This window comes from Suncus etruscus, chromosome 1 (assembly GCF_024139225.1).
Source record: "Suncus etruscus isolate mSunEtr1 chromosome 1, mSunEtr1.pri.cur, whole genome shotgun sequence".
Lineage (NCBI taxonomy): Eukaryota > Metazoa > Chordata > Mammalia > Eulipotyphla > Soricidae > Suncus > Suncus etruscus.
In genome coordinates this window covers 85,904,365-85,922,435 of record NC_064848.1, presented here as the reverse complement: position 1 = coordinate 85,922,435, position 18,071 = coordinate 85,904,365, and the positions used below count along the sequence as shown (strand labels likewise).

The 18,071-nt window shown below is 39.3% G+C and overlaps 1 protein-coding gene across 1 annotated transcript in view; it reads left to right on the top strand.

Moving 5' to 3' along the window:
- The window catches only part of CDK6 (cyclin dependent kinase 6), a 223,271-nt gene that overhangs the window by 153,565 nt on the left and 51,635 nt on the right, over positions 1-18,071 (top strand). Inside the window, exon 4 of the mRNA XM_049784870.1 lies at positions 8,926-9,035. Coding sequence (XP_049640827.1) covers positions 8,926-9,035 — 110 coding nt within the window. The remainder of the gene's footprint in view (positions 1-8,925; positions 9,036-18,071) is intronic.

Genomic DNA, 18,071 nt, shown 5'->3' with positions numbered 1-18,071 from the left:
CAAAATAAAATGGTCCTCACACTTTATTAAAAAGTTATCTTGTTCACTAAAGATGGTATTAGTAGACTCTTTGTATGCCTAACGTGGATATGGGACAGGACCACGTGTTCTAAATTTGTACCATAACAGAACCCTCCGCATTAGCCCTAAATTAGCCCTACTAACCCTATAAATCTTTATTCTCCTCTCTTCTGGCTAACCAAACATTTATTGGAGCTTTATTACTTTATGCCTGCTATACACAGCATTCTGGGATATGCTGGGAATGAAGAATTCACTTAGAAATGCTCTTTATCCTCCAACAACTGGCTCTGGATCTAGTAAGCAGTAAATACAGTGAATGGGATACAAGGGTCTAAATGCTGTTATTGGGAGCACTGGTCCAAGCGAGGTTCACAGAAATTTTGAGCAATTTTGTGAAAGGACATTCCAGATGAAGGTCTCAGCATCTGGGAGTGTCTGGAGGCATGACACAGCATGCATATTTGAACAACCTAAAGCCTTTGAGCTGGGTGAGGAAAGCTTTTATATGACACAAAATGGGGCCAGAAAGTTAGGAGGTGGGTGGAAGCCAAATCCTGAGGCACTGTGAATAAACTGGGCTTGAACCTGATCCTGAGTGCTCTGAAGAAGAGGAGGGAGAGTGTTTAGAAGACGGGCATGCATGTTGAATTGGAAGTATCTGTGGAGCTATACATACTGATACCCAGAAAGGAGTGCAGTATGTGGCTCAGTACTCCACAGAGTTCCAGATGCAGGGGGTGGCGAGTGGGTGTCCATATGTGATCTTCCTTGGGGCTTGTGCCTATGAAAATCAACTGCCAGAAAATGTAACTTAGAGGAAGCCATTCATTTAAAGGAACTGGCTGAGGAAAAAGCCTTCCACAGCTCCTGATCATGGAAAAATGAGAAGAACACTAGGACTTTAGCTTTTTGCATGGAAATCTCTGCCCAAAACACACATCCAGAATCCTTCAATCACTTTTTATGGCATTCTTCTTTTCTAACTGGTGACCACCCCAACAGGACTAAAGTGGTAAATCTCAGAATGACTCACATGAACGCATTGAAGCTACCATAGATTTTTAAACTCTTGATCCCTACCACAAAATTTTTTTTCTTTTGTTTGGTTCTTGTTTACTTTTGGTTTGGGGGCCACACCCAGCAGGGCTCAGGGATTACTCCTGGCTTTGTGCTCAGAATTTTCTTCTGGCAGGCTTAAGAGACCATGTGAGATGCTAGGGATCAAACCCAAGTCCATACCAGGTTGCCTGTGTGCAAGGCAAATGCCCTACCACTGTGCTATCACTCCAGCCCCCACAAATCATTTAGATGCATCTATTTATTTACATGATAACAAAATAAGAGAGAAGTGTGAGACTCAGAAAGAAGAACTAAGTGATACTGGTATCACAAAAGGACAGAAAGAGTAGTAAGTACAGTTAGAGAAATAACTACACTAACAACTATCATGATAGTACAGAGAATATAATGCCTATCGCAAAAAACAAGCAGGGAATGGGGAGGCTAGAAATGGGGGGGGGACATTGGTGGTGGGAAAGTTGCTCTGGTGAAGGGATGTACATTTCTGGCTGAAACCCAATTACGAACATGTTTGTAACCATGGTGCTTAAATAAATAAATAATTATTTTTAGAAAAAGGATAGAAGCCTGAATCTGCTGCCTTTTCATGGGCACTATCACCCCTCTTTTTGACACAGAGATAGGACAGCAACAACAACTGTTGACTGTGTGGTTCTTCCCAGAGATGTTCTTTGTCCCTACTTGGAGAAACATCATCTCTGTTCACTGTCTCTGTGCATTGCCTTTGAGTTTTCTTGCACATCCTCCAAGCTGAGTCAGCTTCAGCCCCTCCTCCTTCCCCAGAGTTGGTTTCTTGTTTGAAGAAATACAGTTACTCAGTACTGGCTGGATAACTGCTGAGTTACTGAGTGTTATGCTCATATCCTTGTATTTTTTTTTTTAGTCCAAAGAATCTTTTTTTTTTTTTTTTGGTCACACCCAGCAGTGCTCAGGGGTTACTTCTGGCTCTCCGCTTCGAAATCGCCCCCAGCAGGCTCGGGGGACCTTATAGGATGCTGGGATTTGAACCACTGATCTCCTGTAGGCAAATCGTTTGCCTTGCCTCCATGCCATCTCTCCAGCCCCCAAAGAATCTTACTTCTGTGCTCCTTCATTACTGCCCCTGACAGTTCCCTGTGGTGCATGTCTGTATTACATCTTCACATAATGACTGAGCAGAATCCAGATATGGCCAATGAACACATTCAAAAGAGAATGGTTTAAGTGCTATAAAAGTGGAAATCCTGGAGAGAGTGATCATCTCCTGGGAGAGCTTGGAGGAAGTGATATGAGGATACAGACCTGCAAACAGATTCTAGAAAACATTATTATTCCACAGAGAGGATCAGAGAAGGAACAGTCACCCACCTTAGCACATATCCTGCTTACCCTAATCCCCTTACTCTGTCTTCCCCAAACACAGAAGCACACACATTGTTTTGATCCCACATCCTACCTGATTGGCTGACACAGAGTTCACACTCTCCCCTAATATAAATATCCATTTCCCACTTACAGTAAACTGAGTTACTCCCCTCAAGTAGCTGGTGGATGCTTCTTTGTGAGTATTCTACTTGCCCGGGATCCGACCTCACCAGTGACTTCTGCATCTTGGGATCTGACTTCACCAGTGTCATTTATAACAGTCAGGTGGCTGGAAATGAGTATATCTAAATAGGAGCCAGCATCCTCATGTGAGCAGAATAGCCCTCTGTCCTGGGGAAGGACAGACAGCTGTGTGAATGCAGCATAGGGGTCAAGATAGATATTGACTGTATTCTAGGCAGAGGAGTCTGTCTTCTTACAGACTGTGGTCATTTTTTTATATCATGTCAAAATATCTTCTCATCTTTAGCTAGGAAGAAAATGAGTCTGTTGGGGACTAGAGGAATAGTATAGTGATCCCTGAGCACAGAGCCAAGAGTAAGCCCTGAGCAACTGCAGGGTATGGACCAAAACCATAATTAAATATGAATAAATGAGTCCATTTCAGATCATATAATAATTTGTTGCAAAGTATTTATGTGTTGGTTTCATTGGTGTTTAGTGCTTAATAGTTAACATTTGCATGGCCTTAAAATAACAGAACTGTGCATATTAAAATTAGAATTCTATTTGTAATATTCTTAATTTAAGTATATCATTTTAACAAATTGGATTTTGAAATCCTTTATGAAAAATTATTGCAGTTATCACTAATTTTTATTTTTACTTTGCAAACTTGGATTCTGTAGATTAAAAAGTACAATATGCTAAAGACTTACTGGTATGTTGCAAATTAACAGCTTTTACCATGGCTTTAACTATATAAAGAATTCTGAGTTATTTCAAGAAATTGAACCTTTATTTTACATCATTCACACTTCGAGTTGTTTCCTTCTCTAGGTGTGTGCATTTGCAAACTGGATTTATTAGTCAGTGTTTAAACAGAAAATAGTTGGCACCCTCAAAATAAGATTATTGAAAGGCAGGCTTACAGAGATACTCTTTACAGCATGAGATTAGGGAAAGTTCACTGGATGATGCTGTATTTCAGTCTCAGTTGCATCATTTGTTACCTGAAGTAAAATGAAAGCTGTTACATACAACAGGTCCTGTGAGAGGCCCACAGCAGCCCTTGTCAGACTTGCTGGAAGAGATGGAGAGTTCAGGAAACTGCCCCCTCCTTCCTCTCTTCTGAACTCCTGCCTAGGTTTACCGTTGGCTGAATTCAGAAAGAGGCTGGAGACAAATGGCCGATACCATCCCAGGGCATCCATAAGGCAAAAAGGAAAATGTCTAATATCAATAGTTCTCATAACATGCTTTTATTCTCTTTGACTATGTAGTCATCGAATAAGAATGAATCAGATAACATCTACAAAATTTTTCCACAATCTTGGTGAAAGGATGCATGAATAAAGACTGTTAAATATTAAACAAGAATAGTTTACTCTGACATGAATTTTGAGTCAAACTTGGCCTTGGCTCTCCTTTATCTTAGTACTGTTATTGAACTAGTTCAAGAAATTGTGAATAGAGATCAAAGCAGTTTAAACAGATACATCCACTTGTGTAAATATCCTTGAGTTTCTACCCCAACCCCCGCCCCAACCTTCCGCTTCTCCTCCTGTTGCCAAATCCATTCAGCACCTCTAGAAGCTGTTAATATATGTAATGATTATAAGAAACATCATGTTTGCTTTAGTTCCAGCTGGCTCCAACCACCGAACACTTCATAGTTCCTATTACTATCTTTACTCAGTAGACAACTTCATTGTTATCATTAGAAACCACCTTTGTCATTGATTTCTAAATGTGATATTTATATATTGCATTCATTGCTCCCCTCAATTGGATTTTAAGTTTAAAGCTACCCATATGTTGTTTTTCAGAATATGTAGATAAGGAAAGACAATTTTTTATAATATGGCTATTTCTCATCTTAGTCATGCTCTGTCTCACCATGTATTTAGTTCTTGCCTATATTCTTCTTTATATATGTATTCATATTCTTCATTATGTATATAATGACATCTATATATATATTATTTTATATAATTGCTTTTTTAATTACTTAGTATTGTACACTGGGAGAAGTGCACCCAATGGTGCTCAGGAATTACTTCTGGCTCTGCACTCAGAAATCACTCCTGGTGGTGTGGTGCTCAGGGGATAATATAGGATACTAGATACCAAATCCAGGTTAGTCACATTCAAGGTAAATGCCCTGCCTACTCTATTATGTCTTGAGCACCAATGTTCTATTCCTTTTTTAAAATATTCTGGGGCCAGTGAGATGGTGCTAGAGGTAAGGTGTCTGCCTTGCAAGCGCTAGCCAAGGAAGGACTGCAGTTTGATCCCCCGGCGTCCCATATGGTCCCCCCAAGCCAGGGGCAATTTCTGAGTGCTTAGCCAGGAGTAATCCCTGAGCATCAAACGGGTGTGGCCCAAAAAATTTTTTTCTATTAAAACACCATGATTTACAAAGTTGTTCATAGTACAGTTGTTTCGAGCTTGCAATGTTTCAACACCAATCGCACCACCATAGTAACCTTACCTCCACCAATGTCCCATGATTCCTTCTGACCCCTCACACCTACCCCCTTAGCTGGCACATCACAAATTTACTTCATGTTGCTTGCTCCAACAAAATGGCAATGGAATTATTGTAAAATAACTTAATAAGCACTAGTTTGTGATGATAGATTGCTATATGATTTTAACCTAAATAATTCAAGAAATTTAAATTATTTAATTCTACATAATCTAATCCCTGTTCTCATTTACTTAAGTTTTTTAACTCTAGCCTCTAACATAATAGCATTCAGTTTTATTTTGTACTTGGGTCTCATTGTCATAATCATCATGTCTTTCTGTAATTGTTAACACTTTATATTTAACTCTTTGCTAATATATTTTGGAGTTTATATAGAATAAGTGGAATACATAGAATAGGGAAAACCGGGGCCGGAGAGATAGCATGGAGGTAAGGAGTTTGCCTTACATGCAGAAGGATGGTGGTTCGAATCTCAGCATCCCATATGATCCCCCGAGCCTGCCAGGAGCGATTTCTGAGCGTAGAACCAGGAGTAACGCCTGAGTACTGCCGGGTGTGACCCAAAAACAAACAAACAAACAACAAGAATAGGGAAAACCTACAAAAATGGAGAATTTAATTAGAATGAAGAAAATTAAGAAAATTTAAAGGGGGAAATCTAAAAGAAAGTTTATAAAATTATAGTATTTTGGGGCCAGAGCGGTGGTGCAAGTGGTAGGGTGTTTGCCTTGCATGTGCTAGCCTAGGACAGACCACAGTTTGATCCCCTCGCATTTCATATGGTCCCCCAAAGCCAAGAGCGATTTCTGAGCGCATAGTCAAGAGTGACCCCTGAGCGTCACCAGGTGTGACCCAAAAAACAAACAAACAAAAAAAGTACAGTATTTTATTTTAAGAAAGGGTATACTAGGTGCCGGAGAGATAGCATGGAGGTAAGGCATTTGCCTTGCATGCAGAAAGTTGGTGGTTTGATTCCTGGCATCCCATATGGTCCCCCAATCCTGCCAGGAGTGATTTCTGAGCATAGAGCCAGGAGTGGCCCCTGAGCACTTCCGGGTGTGACCCAAAAACCAAAATAATAAAATAAAATAAAATAAAAATTAAAAAATGGGGGGAATACTCATCTCATATTAGATTAGAACATGCTGTTGACCCTGGATGGACCCAAGTTTGATCCTCTGCATCCCAAATTTTCCCCCAAGCCTGCTAGGAGCGATTTCTGAGCACAGAGCCAAGAGCAACCCCTGAACGCCACCAGGTGTGACCCAACACCCCCCAAAAGAAGGAAATTAATCCAGGAAGACAAGGATGGTACATCAGGAAAACTATTATAATACTATTATTAATTTAATAAAGGCATTAAATGATTGTATGGCCATTGTTATTAGTGTTTTTTAACATTTGCTGTTATTCATTTTGAGTGGTAACTGAAATTTAAAAGGGCATAAAAGGGTAGTTTCTAAACATATTAATATGTTCTATTGTATAAATATATGAACTTTTTTTTTTTTCAGTAAAAGAACACTAGGGATTCGTCCATGGTGTTGTAACTCAGTAGGGGCAAGATAAAGTCCCAACACCTGCATTTTTCTAAAACCCCACTGAAGATTCTGAGGTAGATCACATGTGAAAAGCCAGTAATATGGTCTCATAAGCTGTAGGGATATGAAAGTGCTGGAGGAAGTCATACTGGGAAAATACACTGAAGCCAAATGATAACCAGGGTTTTGGTATTATGTGCTTGTGTATTTTCTTAAGACAATTTCATTTCCATTGCTATCACTCTATTAGATAGTAATCAGATATTCCTTAAATAAAATTTAACTCCTTGTATGACTTTTAAAACAAAACATTCTAAGATTAATCCTGTTTCAGTTAGATACTGCTTTGCCTTAAAACTTAAAAACCAACAATTATTTTTTTTACCAATAAGCCTGTCTATTGACTAGGCTCAGTAGGACAGTTCTGCTCCCTGTGATATCCCGGCAGTTACTTCTCTGAGGACAAGTTGACATTGTGTTTTTAAAGATGCTCACTCACACGGCTAAGAGCTCAGTCAGAGCTATAACTGGAAAATTTTCATGGGCAGGGCCAGAATGATAATACAGCAGGTAAGGCCCTTGCCTTACACGTGATCAACCTGGGTTTGATCCCAGCATCCCATATGTTCCTCGAAGCACTACCTAGAATAATTCCTGAGCCAGAAGTAACCCTGAGCATCGCCAGGTATGACAATAGCAACAAAAATCTTCATGGACTTCTCATTGCAAAGCAGCTAGATTCTAAGAGGAAGGACCGATGAACAAGTGTTCAAAATTTTGCCTCAACTTAAGTTTCTTATGACCTGGCTTGATAGTCCCAGTCATCATGTTTTTGGTCAAGCAAGTTACTAAAGTGAGGGTAACTCGGTGAACAATGGAAGAATTAGACTTCATCTGTCCCTTGATTGGGGGAGAATTGTATACAGAGAAAGAAGAGAATTGATGTCAGCAACTTCTGAGATTGCTACCACAATCTCAGTGTACTAAGTACACTACAGCATCAAAGTACTTGAAGCAGAATTTTAGAAGATTTAGATAAAACAAAAGAATATTATCTTACTTTCAGGCACCTTAGAATGTCTGGTTCCTCGACTCACACACAAAAGATGCATATGAAACCCCGATGTTCTCCTAGAAACCTGAGGCCTTAATGTTGTCCTCACCTCTCCACATGGCAAAAATAATTATGGTTGTGTTTGATTCATCTATTATTTTACACTACTCTATTAAATGGGGTTCTTCCATTTGGAATCTTTCTTCTGGATGAATTTTTTGCATATTATACAGACAATTTGGTTATATGTGCTCTGTTATTTTCAGGGGGTAAGATGGGTTTCCTTTGTGGCTACGCCCAGCAATGCTCACTGGTTATTCCCTTTGTTTGTTTTCTATTTTTGGGCCATGCACTCAGATATCACTCCTGGCTTGGGGGACCTTATGGGACACCAGGGGATTGAACTGTGTTCTATCCTGGGTCAGTCGCGTGCAAAGCAAATTGCCCTATCACTTTTTCTTGACTGCTCAGAAGTGACCATGGTGTTGCTCAAGGGATCAGATATAGCTTCTGGGATTCAAACCAGATATGGGGCAGTGCATTAACGTCTGTACTATCTCTTTGGCCCACATAAGTTCTTCATCTTTTTTCTTTTATCTCCCTTGGGGATTTGGGGGGGAGGGTTGTCTGAAAAGGTTAATACTAAAGGAGACTTTAATTTGACTTCCCACATGTTCAGTAATAAGCGCAGGGTTTTTTGCGGGGGCACACCCGGTAACACTCAGGGGTTACTCCTGGCTCAGCGCTCAGAAATCGCTCCTGACTTGGGAGACCATATGGGATGCCAGGAGATCTAACCATGGTCCATGCTAAATCAGCCACATGCAAGGCAAATGCCCTACTGCTGCGCTCTAGCCCCGGATAAGAGCAGTTTTGACCTGTCTGGGCACTCTGTAGACTGTTCCCCATCCTCCAATTGAAATTATCTTCAGGGTTCTCAGTAATACTAAACTGGAACTGTGCTGGAATTGATACTACTGCCAATATTTGTTTTAAGTCTTGGCTTTATTTTCTCATTGATTTTTCCATCCTAGTAAGATTCACAGTCTAAGGTGATATCACTGATTGTGGATACAATTAATTTCGTGGCCTATTAGTAACAATTCCTAGTTGTTTACAGCTTCTGTTTAGCATCTTTGTATATGATTGAAGTTGGTTGTTAAACCTAGTAGAATTCCTCAATAACACCTGATCCATTTGTGTTGCAGGTTGTCACACTGTGGTACAGAGCTCCAGAAGTCTTGCTTCAGTCCAGCTACGCCACCCCCGTGGATCTCTGGAGTGTTGGCTGTATATTTGCAGAAATGTTTCGCAGAAAGTAAGATAATGATTTTCCTTTTACTTAGTCTGCCTTGGAGAGAGAGCAGGGGAGTGCTTTGAAAATTCAAGAGATAACAGGACATTTCTGTTTGAAAAGGGCTGTGGGAGTCAGATGACCCACTTCCAGGTTATTCCTGCTCTGATGTCTCAGTTCCTGCAACATAGTTTTGTAGCTTCCAGGTCTTAGAAACTCTGTAAAGAAACTCTTTTTTTGTTCTTACTATTTATATGATTTTTTATTGGTAATGACACAATGTTGTAAACATGTAGCATATGAGTATGGCATTTTTCTCAAGGTAAGTTTTGTCCACAGAAGGAAAACCAGAGTTGTTAAAGATCTGAATGTTGTGATGGTTAGACTGTTTAGGAGGGTTGGGGGAAAACAAAATGTTTAGAGAAGGAAAAGGCAAGGAAGATGTTGGTGCTATTTCAGGCTACTTTAAATGTTGTCATTTAGAAGAGAGATAAAGACATATTTGGGCACTCTAGAGAACAGCACTAGGACCAAGGATGTAAAAATTAAATAAAGATCTTTGCTCACAAGTGGGGAACGAATCTAGCAGTGAGTCGGCTCTCTGGTAGAGGGTTGGGGAAACAGTGCATTTTCTTTGAGTGTTCGAGAAGAGAGTGGACCACTTATGACATATTAGAAGTATTTTTAGCAGCATTCCTAGAGTGGGTGGATAGACTCACTGAACTCCAAGGCCCCTCTAATACTGACAGTTTATGATTTATTTGATTTTCAGGTCACAAGAAATAGCTAAACAATATAATAAAATCTGCCAGGAAAATAACCCATACCTAGGTACTAAATTCAGTTTGGTCAAAATTAAACAGAGAAACTAATTATAATCTAATCTTTCTTTGTTTTCTATTTTTATTTCCATGGGAAAATGTGAGTTGGGAAGCTGAGTATATTCCCATTGGACATGTTATGTTCAAAATGTTGCTGCCTGGTTGCACATAAGAACAAAAAGTGACCATTGTTTATTTGTTCATTGATTTTAACCAAATGAAGTTTCATACATATCATAAATTGTGGGACTTTATGAACTCAGTAGATTCACCTGTAGTGTTCAGCTGTTGTGTATCTATTCGTTGATTTTAATCAAAGTTTTATATGTAACATAACATAACTTATAGAACTTATTTCTAGAACTCAGTAGATTTCATCTGTAATGCACAGGATGAATCATAGCAAAGAGCTCAAAATACAGCTTTTTGTTTTATTCATTGTTTTAACATAGATCTACTTTGTGCTAACTACAGAACCAAATCTCTTCCCCCATGTTACCTTGCTTATTCCTCACAAGGAAAGATAACAGATGCAGTGGCAAATGTCGTTGTCTAACATCAAGCAGCTAAACAGGAGCATAGGGAAAAACCCAAGGGAGTGTGGCATTCTATTCCAGTGTTGTCTTTATACCAACAAGGGAAGAAAAATTTCTGAATTTGGCTCCCAGTTAGACCAGAGAGATTAGTAAATACAATGTTTTGAAAGTGTAGTCCTTGGACCAGTTGCAGCTGCAATGATGGGACTTTGCAAACTTTTCACCCAGTGTGAATCAGAAGCTTCTGTGCTGAGCCCTAAAACATTTGCTTTCACAAGCCCTCCAAATGGAGGGCCTCTCTCTGGAATGACAGGATCATTAGGGATGGACCATCTTAAAAATACACTCAGAGATTCTGATTCATTACTGGGCTGAGACCAGGCATTATTTTTATTTTGAAAGTACCTTAGTAATTCCAAGTGAAGAATAACTTCCTGTCATAATTGTAAGATAAGAGCTAGGTCTCTTGTCCTAGGTCATCTTTGCAGCTCAGAGTTTATTTGAGAAATACCAAAATATCATTTGTGTGTCCAGAATTGTCCCACATGTAAAGGTGGAATCCTTTCTTTGTTAAGGAAGCAAAGAGGGTCATTATTTTTTAGTACTCTCAGACTTGGATATCAGCTATAATTGATGATAACTTCAATATTTATCAGAAATAGGTTAAGTGCAGGCAGGAGAGAGATAGCACAGTGGTAAGGTGTTTGCCTTGCATTCAGCCAACCCAGGACAGTGATTCGGGTTTTTTTGTTTGTTTGTTTGTTTGTTTGTTTTTGGTTTTTTTTGTTTGGTTTTTGGGCCACACCCGGCGTTGCTCAGGGGTTACTCCTGGCTGTCTGCTCAGAAATTGCTCCTGGCAGGCACGGGGGACCATATGGGACACCGGGATTCGAACCAACCACCTTTGGTCCTGGATAGGCTGCTTACAAGGCAAACACCGCTGTACTATCTCTCCGGGCCCACAGACAGTGATTCGAATCCTAGCATCCCATATGGTCCTCCGAGCCTGCCAGGTGTGATTTCTGAGTGCAGATCCAGGAGTAACCCCTGAACACCACCGGGTGTGGCCCAAAAACAAAACAAAAGAAAAAGAAATAGGTTAAGTAAATGTTCGACTTGATAATATGTAGTGGTAAGCATTCACTACTAAGGAGTTGGCTTTATATTTAAGAATAGGGAGACGGGGCCGGCAAGGTGGCACTAGAGGTAAGGTGTCTGCCTTGCAAGCGCTAGCCAAGGAACGGACTGCAGTTCAATCCCCCAGCGTCCCATAAGGTCCCCCCAAGCCAGGGGCGATTTCTGAGCGCGTAGCCAGGAGTAACCCCTGAGCATCAAATGGGTGTGGCCCAAAAAACAAAACAAACTAAACAAACAAAAAAAAAAGAATAGGGAGTCTTCACCTATAAAATATAACCCAATTTTTATTTATGTACTTAAAACGTTTCCTATTGAAATATAGCATAATTGATCGACTGAGTCCCCCAACTATAACATATGTAAAATAATTTTGGGACTGATTCATCAAAATCTATTCTATGTACCACATTTTTTCCTATGGGAAAAGTATTTTGTGTTTCAGTCCAAGATGACAGGAATCTCCCTCACTTAATCCTAGCAGTAGCATTACAATGGAGAGTAAGAGAACAGATTCTTGGAATGTAGCTGCAATAGTTTTGCTTCAACTTGCTGGAGAAATGTGATACCAGAAACTGATGAGCTTTTGAAGTATGAACTAAATAAAATATCCCCTCTCTTGGAATCTCACAGTGAGACTATAAATTGATCCCTTGAGGAGGGAGCAATATCAGAATTCACACATATATTTCTTTAAGAAGGGAGGATGAATTTTGGCCAACCTACACACCCATCCTGGGGCAAGTGCCCCATATCCTAAGTAGTTCTTGCCTGTTGGTTTGTCATTGACCTTGAATATGGCCATGAGATACAACCATTGTTCTTACGAGTTCACATTTGGTATTTCCTGTGATAACACTCCAATATCTAAATGTGCACGCTTTTGTTTGACCTAATTCCAACTAGACTCCTAGTTCAGTATTGACCCACCTGTAGCAGTTGAGAATTCACAAGCCATGAATTTTTCAAGCAATTTCACTGTTTCGCACTAAGTCTAAATCGAACATTGCTGATACCTGTCTATTCATGGTTTTTTATTGTTGTGTGGTTGTTGTTGTTGTTTGTTTGTTTGTTTTTTGGTTTTTGGGGGGGTCACACCCGGTAACGCTCAAGGGTTACTACTGGCTATGTGCTCAGAAATAGCTCCTAGCTTGGAGGACCATATGGGATGCCAGGTGATCAAACCGTGGTCCGATCTAGGTTAGATCGGACAAGACAGACGCCTTACCGCTTGCGCCACCACTCTGGCCCCTTGTTATTAAGGTAACAGCAGTGCTCATAGTTTTTCTCTCTTTTGAAGAACTTTAAATTTTGTCAGAGTATGATAACTGTATTCTTATTAACTTAATATTTTTATGACTCTAAATCACTTTGCTTTCTTATTCTCATTCTAAGCAAAGATATGTAAGATCACAAAATGGATAAGGTAGCTTGTCCATTGTCTAATACACATTAACATATTTTACCATTAAAATTATTGAGAAGGCTGGTCCTTGTTCAACATCTGGAGTTATATTCTTTCACCAGGAGGCATGACATATATTGGAAACTCAGTCACAGGTATTTCATTTAACTTCAAAATAACTTGTAAGGCCATCTTCTGGAGGAAGAACCTAAATCCTGATGGAGAAGCGAATTGTTGCATGCTTAATTGGTTCATTAGCCAAGTGGTACACATGCTATGTAGAAGTGTATAGTAACAATAATGGCTGTAAAGAGAACATTTTTCCTACTAAAATTTTGTAGAAGGCCCCACTGCAGGATTAATCTTTTTTTAATTTTTGATTTTATTTCATTGAAACCATTGTGATTTACAAAGTCCTTCATGGTTTGATTTCACACATACAATAAATCAAGACCAATCCCACCAACAATGTCATCCTCCCCCACCAATGTTAACTGAGTTAAACCTATATCACCACTCTTTGCCTCCTGTCCTGCCAGTATAACCAGGCCCATTTTAAGTTTAGATTTTTATAATTTGGGTCTCTTGATTCTATTGTTGTTGACATTGACATGTATGTTTAGTTCTGTTCTCCACCAGTGTATCTGAGAACATTTGGCTCCTGTTCCCCAGACTTTCTTTAGTTCCCCCTTCTTAATTTTATAAAAAAAAAAAAAATGCAGAAATAAGAGGTAAAACAAAGCAATTCTTGTCCCAAGATTCTACGAAAAAAGTGGGCGCCTCTATCTAAAAGATAAACAAGGGTGGTTGGTAGTTTTTTGCATAGGCACAGCAAAAGTTGGAGAAAATATTAAAAAATCTTAGGCCTAAAAAATAGGATGTCATAAGACAAACTACAGGCTCCGGGCATATTAAGTTGACTAACCCCAAAGTCTTTCTTCATGGCCTCAGGAAAAGTTCTCCTCAATCATGGTTGTCGCATTCAGGCTTCATTATTTACAAATATTGGCTTTTACACAGATCCTATGTCAAAGGCCTGCCCTGAAAGCAAGTGTTGCTATTTCCAAGTTGTCAGAGTATCATGTGAACCTACGCTGGAGCAAGTTGGTGCTTATTTTCTGCCTATGGATTTGTCTAATGGTGATAATGGTCTGTTTAAATATCCTACTGCTATCACATTTTTATTCATCTGTTTCACTAGGTGTGTGAGCAAAAGCCATATATGTTTCCGGGTTTGCAATTGGTACATAAATGTTGGTCAGAGTTAGTACTTCTTGGTCTATTGTTTCCCTGATCATTATTTAGCATTTATCTTTGTCTCTAAGCACTTTCTTGAGGTTGACTATAATTTGGTCTTATGCAAGTATGGCTGTCCCAGATTTCTATTGTTTTCTGGTAGCTTGTATACTTGTTTTCCATCTTTTTATTCTAAGCCTGGGTCTTTCTTATACTTTTAAATATAAGAACCACTTTTAAGTGTATTTCCTACAGACAGCAGATAGCTGGGTTTTGTTTCCTGATGTAACCTGCTACTCTGTACCTTTTGTTGTTGTTGTTTTGCTTTTTTTTTTGAGCCCCACTCAGTGACACTCAGGGGTTACTCCTGGCCATGCACTCAGAAATCACTCCTGGCTTGCAGGACCCTATGGGTCGCCGGGATTTTTTTATATGGAATCGACCCATGGTCCGTCCTAGGTTAGCGTGTGTGAAGTAAATGCCCTACTGCTTGTGCCTCTGCTCCGGCCCCTACTCTGTGCCATTTGAAGAGAAAGCTTAGTCCATTCACACTTACGGAAACTATTGACAGAAAGGGCTGTTGTACCATTATATTGTGTAGAGTTGTTGCTGTTACAATTAGGTATTTAGTTTATATCATTGATCTTTGAGTAGTTCATTTAGAGTCAATTTGGTTAGCACGAATATTGCAAGTTCTTTTTGTCTGAGAACGTTCCTCCCAGGTAAATGAGAGATTTACTGAGTAGTGAACTCTAGGTTGAAAGTGAAAGTTTCTTTCATTCAGTAATTTGAATATGTCATTCCATGCTTTTCTTACCTTGACTGTTTCAAATAGAAGATCTGCTTTGATCCTGATGTTCTTTTCTTTAAACTTGCCGTTTTTCTTCTCCCTTACTGCTTTTTTGGTTTGTTAATTTTGGGGCCACACCCAGTGATGCTCAGGGGTTACTATTGGCTATGCACTCAGAAATCACTCCTGGCTTGGAGGAACCGACCTTATGGGACATTGGGGAATCGAACCACAGTCCAGCCTAGGTTAGCGCATGTAAGGCAAATGCCCTACAGCTGCACCACCACTCCAGCCCTTCCCTTACTGGTTTAAAGAGTCTTTCTTTTTGTTTTGTTTTGTCATTTGGATTACTATATGTCTTGGTGTTGTTCTGTTAGGGTCTATTGCTTGTCACTCCTTTTGCCTCTTAGATTTGTACTGCAGCCCCTTTCCAGATAGTTGGGAAGTTTCCTGCTATTATCTTCTCACTACTTGTTCTTCCCTTTACCCTTTTTCCTTCCCTTCAGGTAGTTCTATATTTCAGAGATTATTTCTTTTGTCTTTGTTCATTAAATACCTTACATTTTCTTCCACTGTTTTGTCTTTCTTTATTCTTTGACTTCTTTATCAATACTGGCTTGTAATTTGTCTTCAAGTTCACCTATGTGTTCTCTACTTGTGTAATTCAGTTACTAGCTTGCTAACATGTTTTTTTAGTTATTTCAGTTTCGTTTGTTTATATTATCTCATCTTCTGAAAGAGTTTTTTGTTGTTGTTGTTTGAATTGTTCATCTATAGATTCTTAATTTTGCAGGCTAGTGACTGCTTGATTTCTGTTTCTAAAACCTTAAGTTTTGATTTTAGTTTCTCATCTATAAGGTCCAGGTGTTTTGGTGGACTTGGAAATTTACCAGTATTTTTCTCCAAATCCCCAACTTCATTTGTCTTCCTTAGTTCCTCCACTGTTCTTTGCATTTATTGGGTTGGAATGTTGAAGTTTCAAAGTGTTTTAAAAAAGTGATCTATTGAACTCATTGTATAAAAAAGGTGGTTAGAGGTATATCTGTCTTCGACGTTATTTTTCTAAACAAGATAGGTTATCTAAGTATGATAAAATATTAAAACTAGGGGGCCTGAGAGATAGCATAGTGCTAGGGTGTTTGCCTTTCATGCAGTTGATTTAAACAGAAGGTGGTTCAAGTCCTGGCATCCCATATGGTCCCCTGCCAGGAGCAATTCTGAGCGCAAAGCCAGGAGTAACACCTGAGCATTTCCAGGTATGACCCAAAAAGAAACAAACAAAAATTACAAACTATTGCACTGGTTTGTTTAATTGACTTTTGAGTTGCATATTTTCTAGGAGAAGTGCTAGGCCCGTCTGCCTGAAAATATATGATATAAATTGAAATGTCTCCACCTGGATGCCTATTGTCCACTTAGTTTGGGAGGAGGAGGTTCTGCATACGCACAGACCTGAGATGCAGTGCAGGACTGCAGGGGTATCTGGACCAGTTGTGGAACACTGAAGCAACTGGGGAAGATGCTTTAGGCAGCACCAGCTTTGTTTAAATGCGAGCGCACACACACACACTGCATGGGACTGGATTGATCAATCTTAAAGGGAAGCTGGATTCCTATTCCTTTGTGTGAAATAATTGAAAAATAATCATTCTATACATCAACAAAGCTTTTTGTTTTCCTGTAAGCTTAACGAGAAGAAAAGAAGGGTAGAAAGTTAACACATGAATGTCATGTGACAGATATGAGTACTTCACATACTTTAACTCACTAAACCTATATTCGCAAGACCATTATTTAGTTTCCAAATGACAATCTAGAACCTTTCACAAGAGTAAATTTGTTCACCAGCATACAACACTTAAATGGCAGAACCAACTCTAAATCCAAGTTAACTGGACTCGGTGATCTTAGAGTTTTCTACTCTGCCATGTTTCTTCCCTTGAAGTTATTTGACCTCCTAAACAGTTTACACACACACCTCTCTTATTTTTTTCTGTAATGTCTAATGATAAACAGCACTGATATCTACAGAGATCAAGAAGTAGATTACAGGGGTGGACATAAGACTCTAAGGCAGAACACTTGTGGCCTTGCATGTGTGAGACTTTGAATTTGAAAGTTAGCCTCCAAAATTTACAAAAGAAGAATTAAGCAAGGCTAAAAAGGTTTCTCCCATTTGGGCCTGGACAAAAAGCTCAATGGGCTGAAACACATGCCTGGTATGCATGACATCTGGGTTCAGTTCCTGATATCATATAGTGATGTGAGCACTACCAAAGCCATACCCTGAGTAGTTTCATCCAAATGCCACCACAATCCTCACATTCAAAAAGAAACAGACATATTTAGTAGTAGTTTTGACTTGTAGTCCCATATAATGCAAAGTTAACTGTTGTCTGTGATACTTTAGAGATGTGTCTTCTATTCTAAAATTGAATATTTAGGGAATATGACTAACCAAAGATTCATTCTTTTAAACGGATAAGGACTTGATTAACATCCTTTAACTTTTGCCAGAGTCAATCATATTGAGTTTCAATGTACATTTAGGGGTTTTTTTTTTCTGGGTTTTTCTGGTTTTGGTTTTTGTTTTGGGGCCACAATTGGTGGCGCCCAGGCTTTACTCCTAGCTCTACGCTTAGAAGTTGCTTCTATCAGGCTCAGGGGACCATATGGAATGCCAAGGATTGAACCTGGGTCTGTCCCGAGTTGTCTGCATGCAAGGCAGACACCTTACCGCTTTGCTATGGCTCTGGCCCATCAATCCACATTGAGTCATGTTTTAATATTATAAAGCATGGCCCTGAATTTATTAGACAACTAGACAGCGTGATGGAAGAGATGAGACGGAGTTGGATCAGCTGGACAGATACATGAATGGATGAGATAGAGTTTTAGCTCCATTACAAGATGAAATCAAAAATGATTTCTCTGAATATCTAACAGTTGTCCTGCCAGAACTATTGTTTGTAGTTTAAAAGTTATGGGGTTTTCCCAAATACAACAAAATAATAACAAGAAAGTGCACACCCATAAAATAAAGGCTGCTACTAATTCTTTGAATATGGAGGCTGTGGTAAACAGATAGTAATTCTTAGAACTCTAAGTTACCAACTCAAATGATCCCCAACTAAGAAA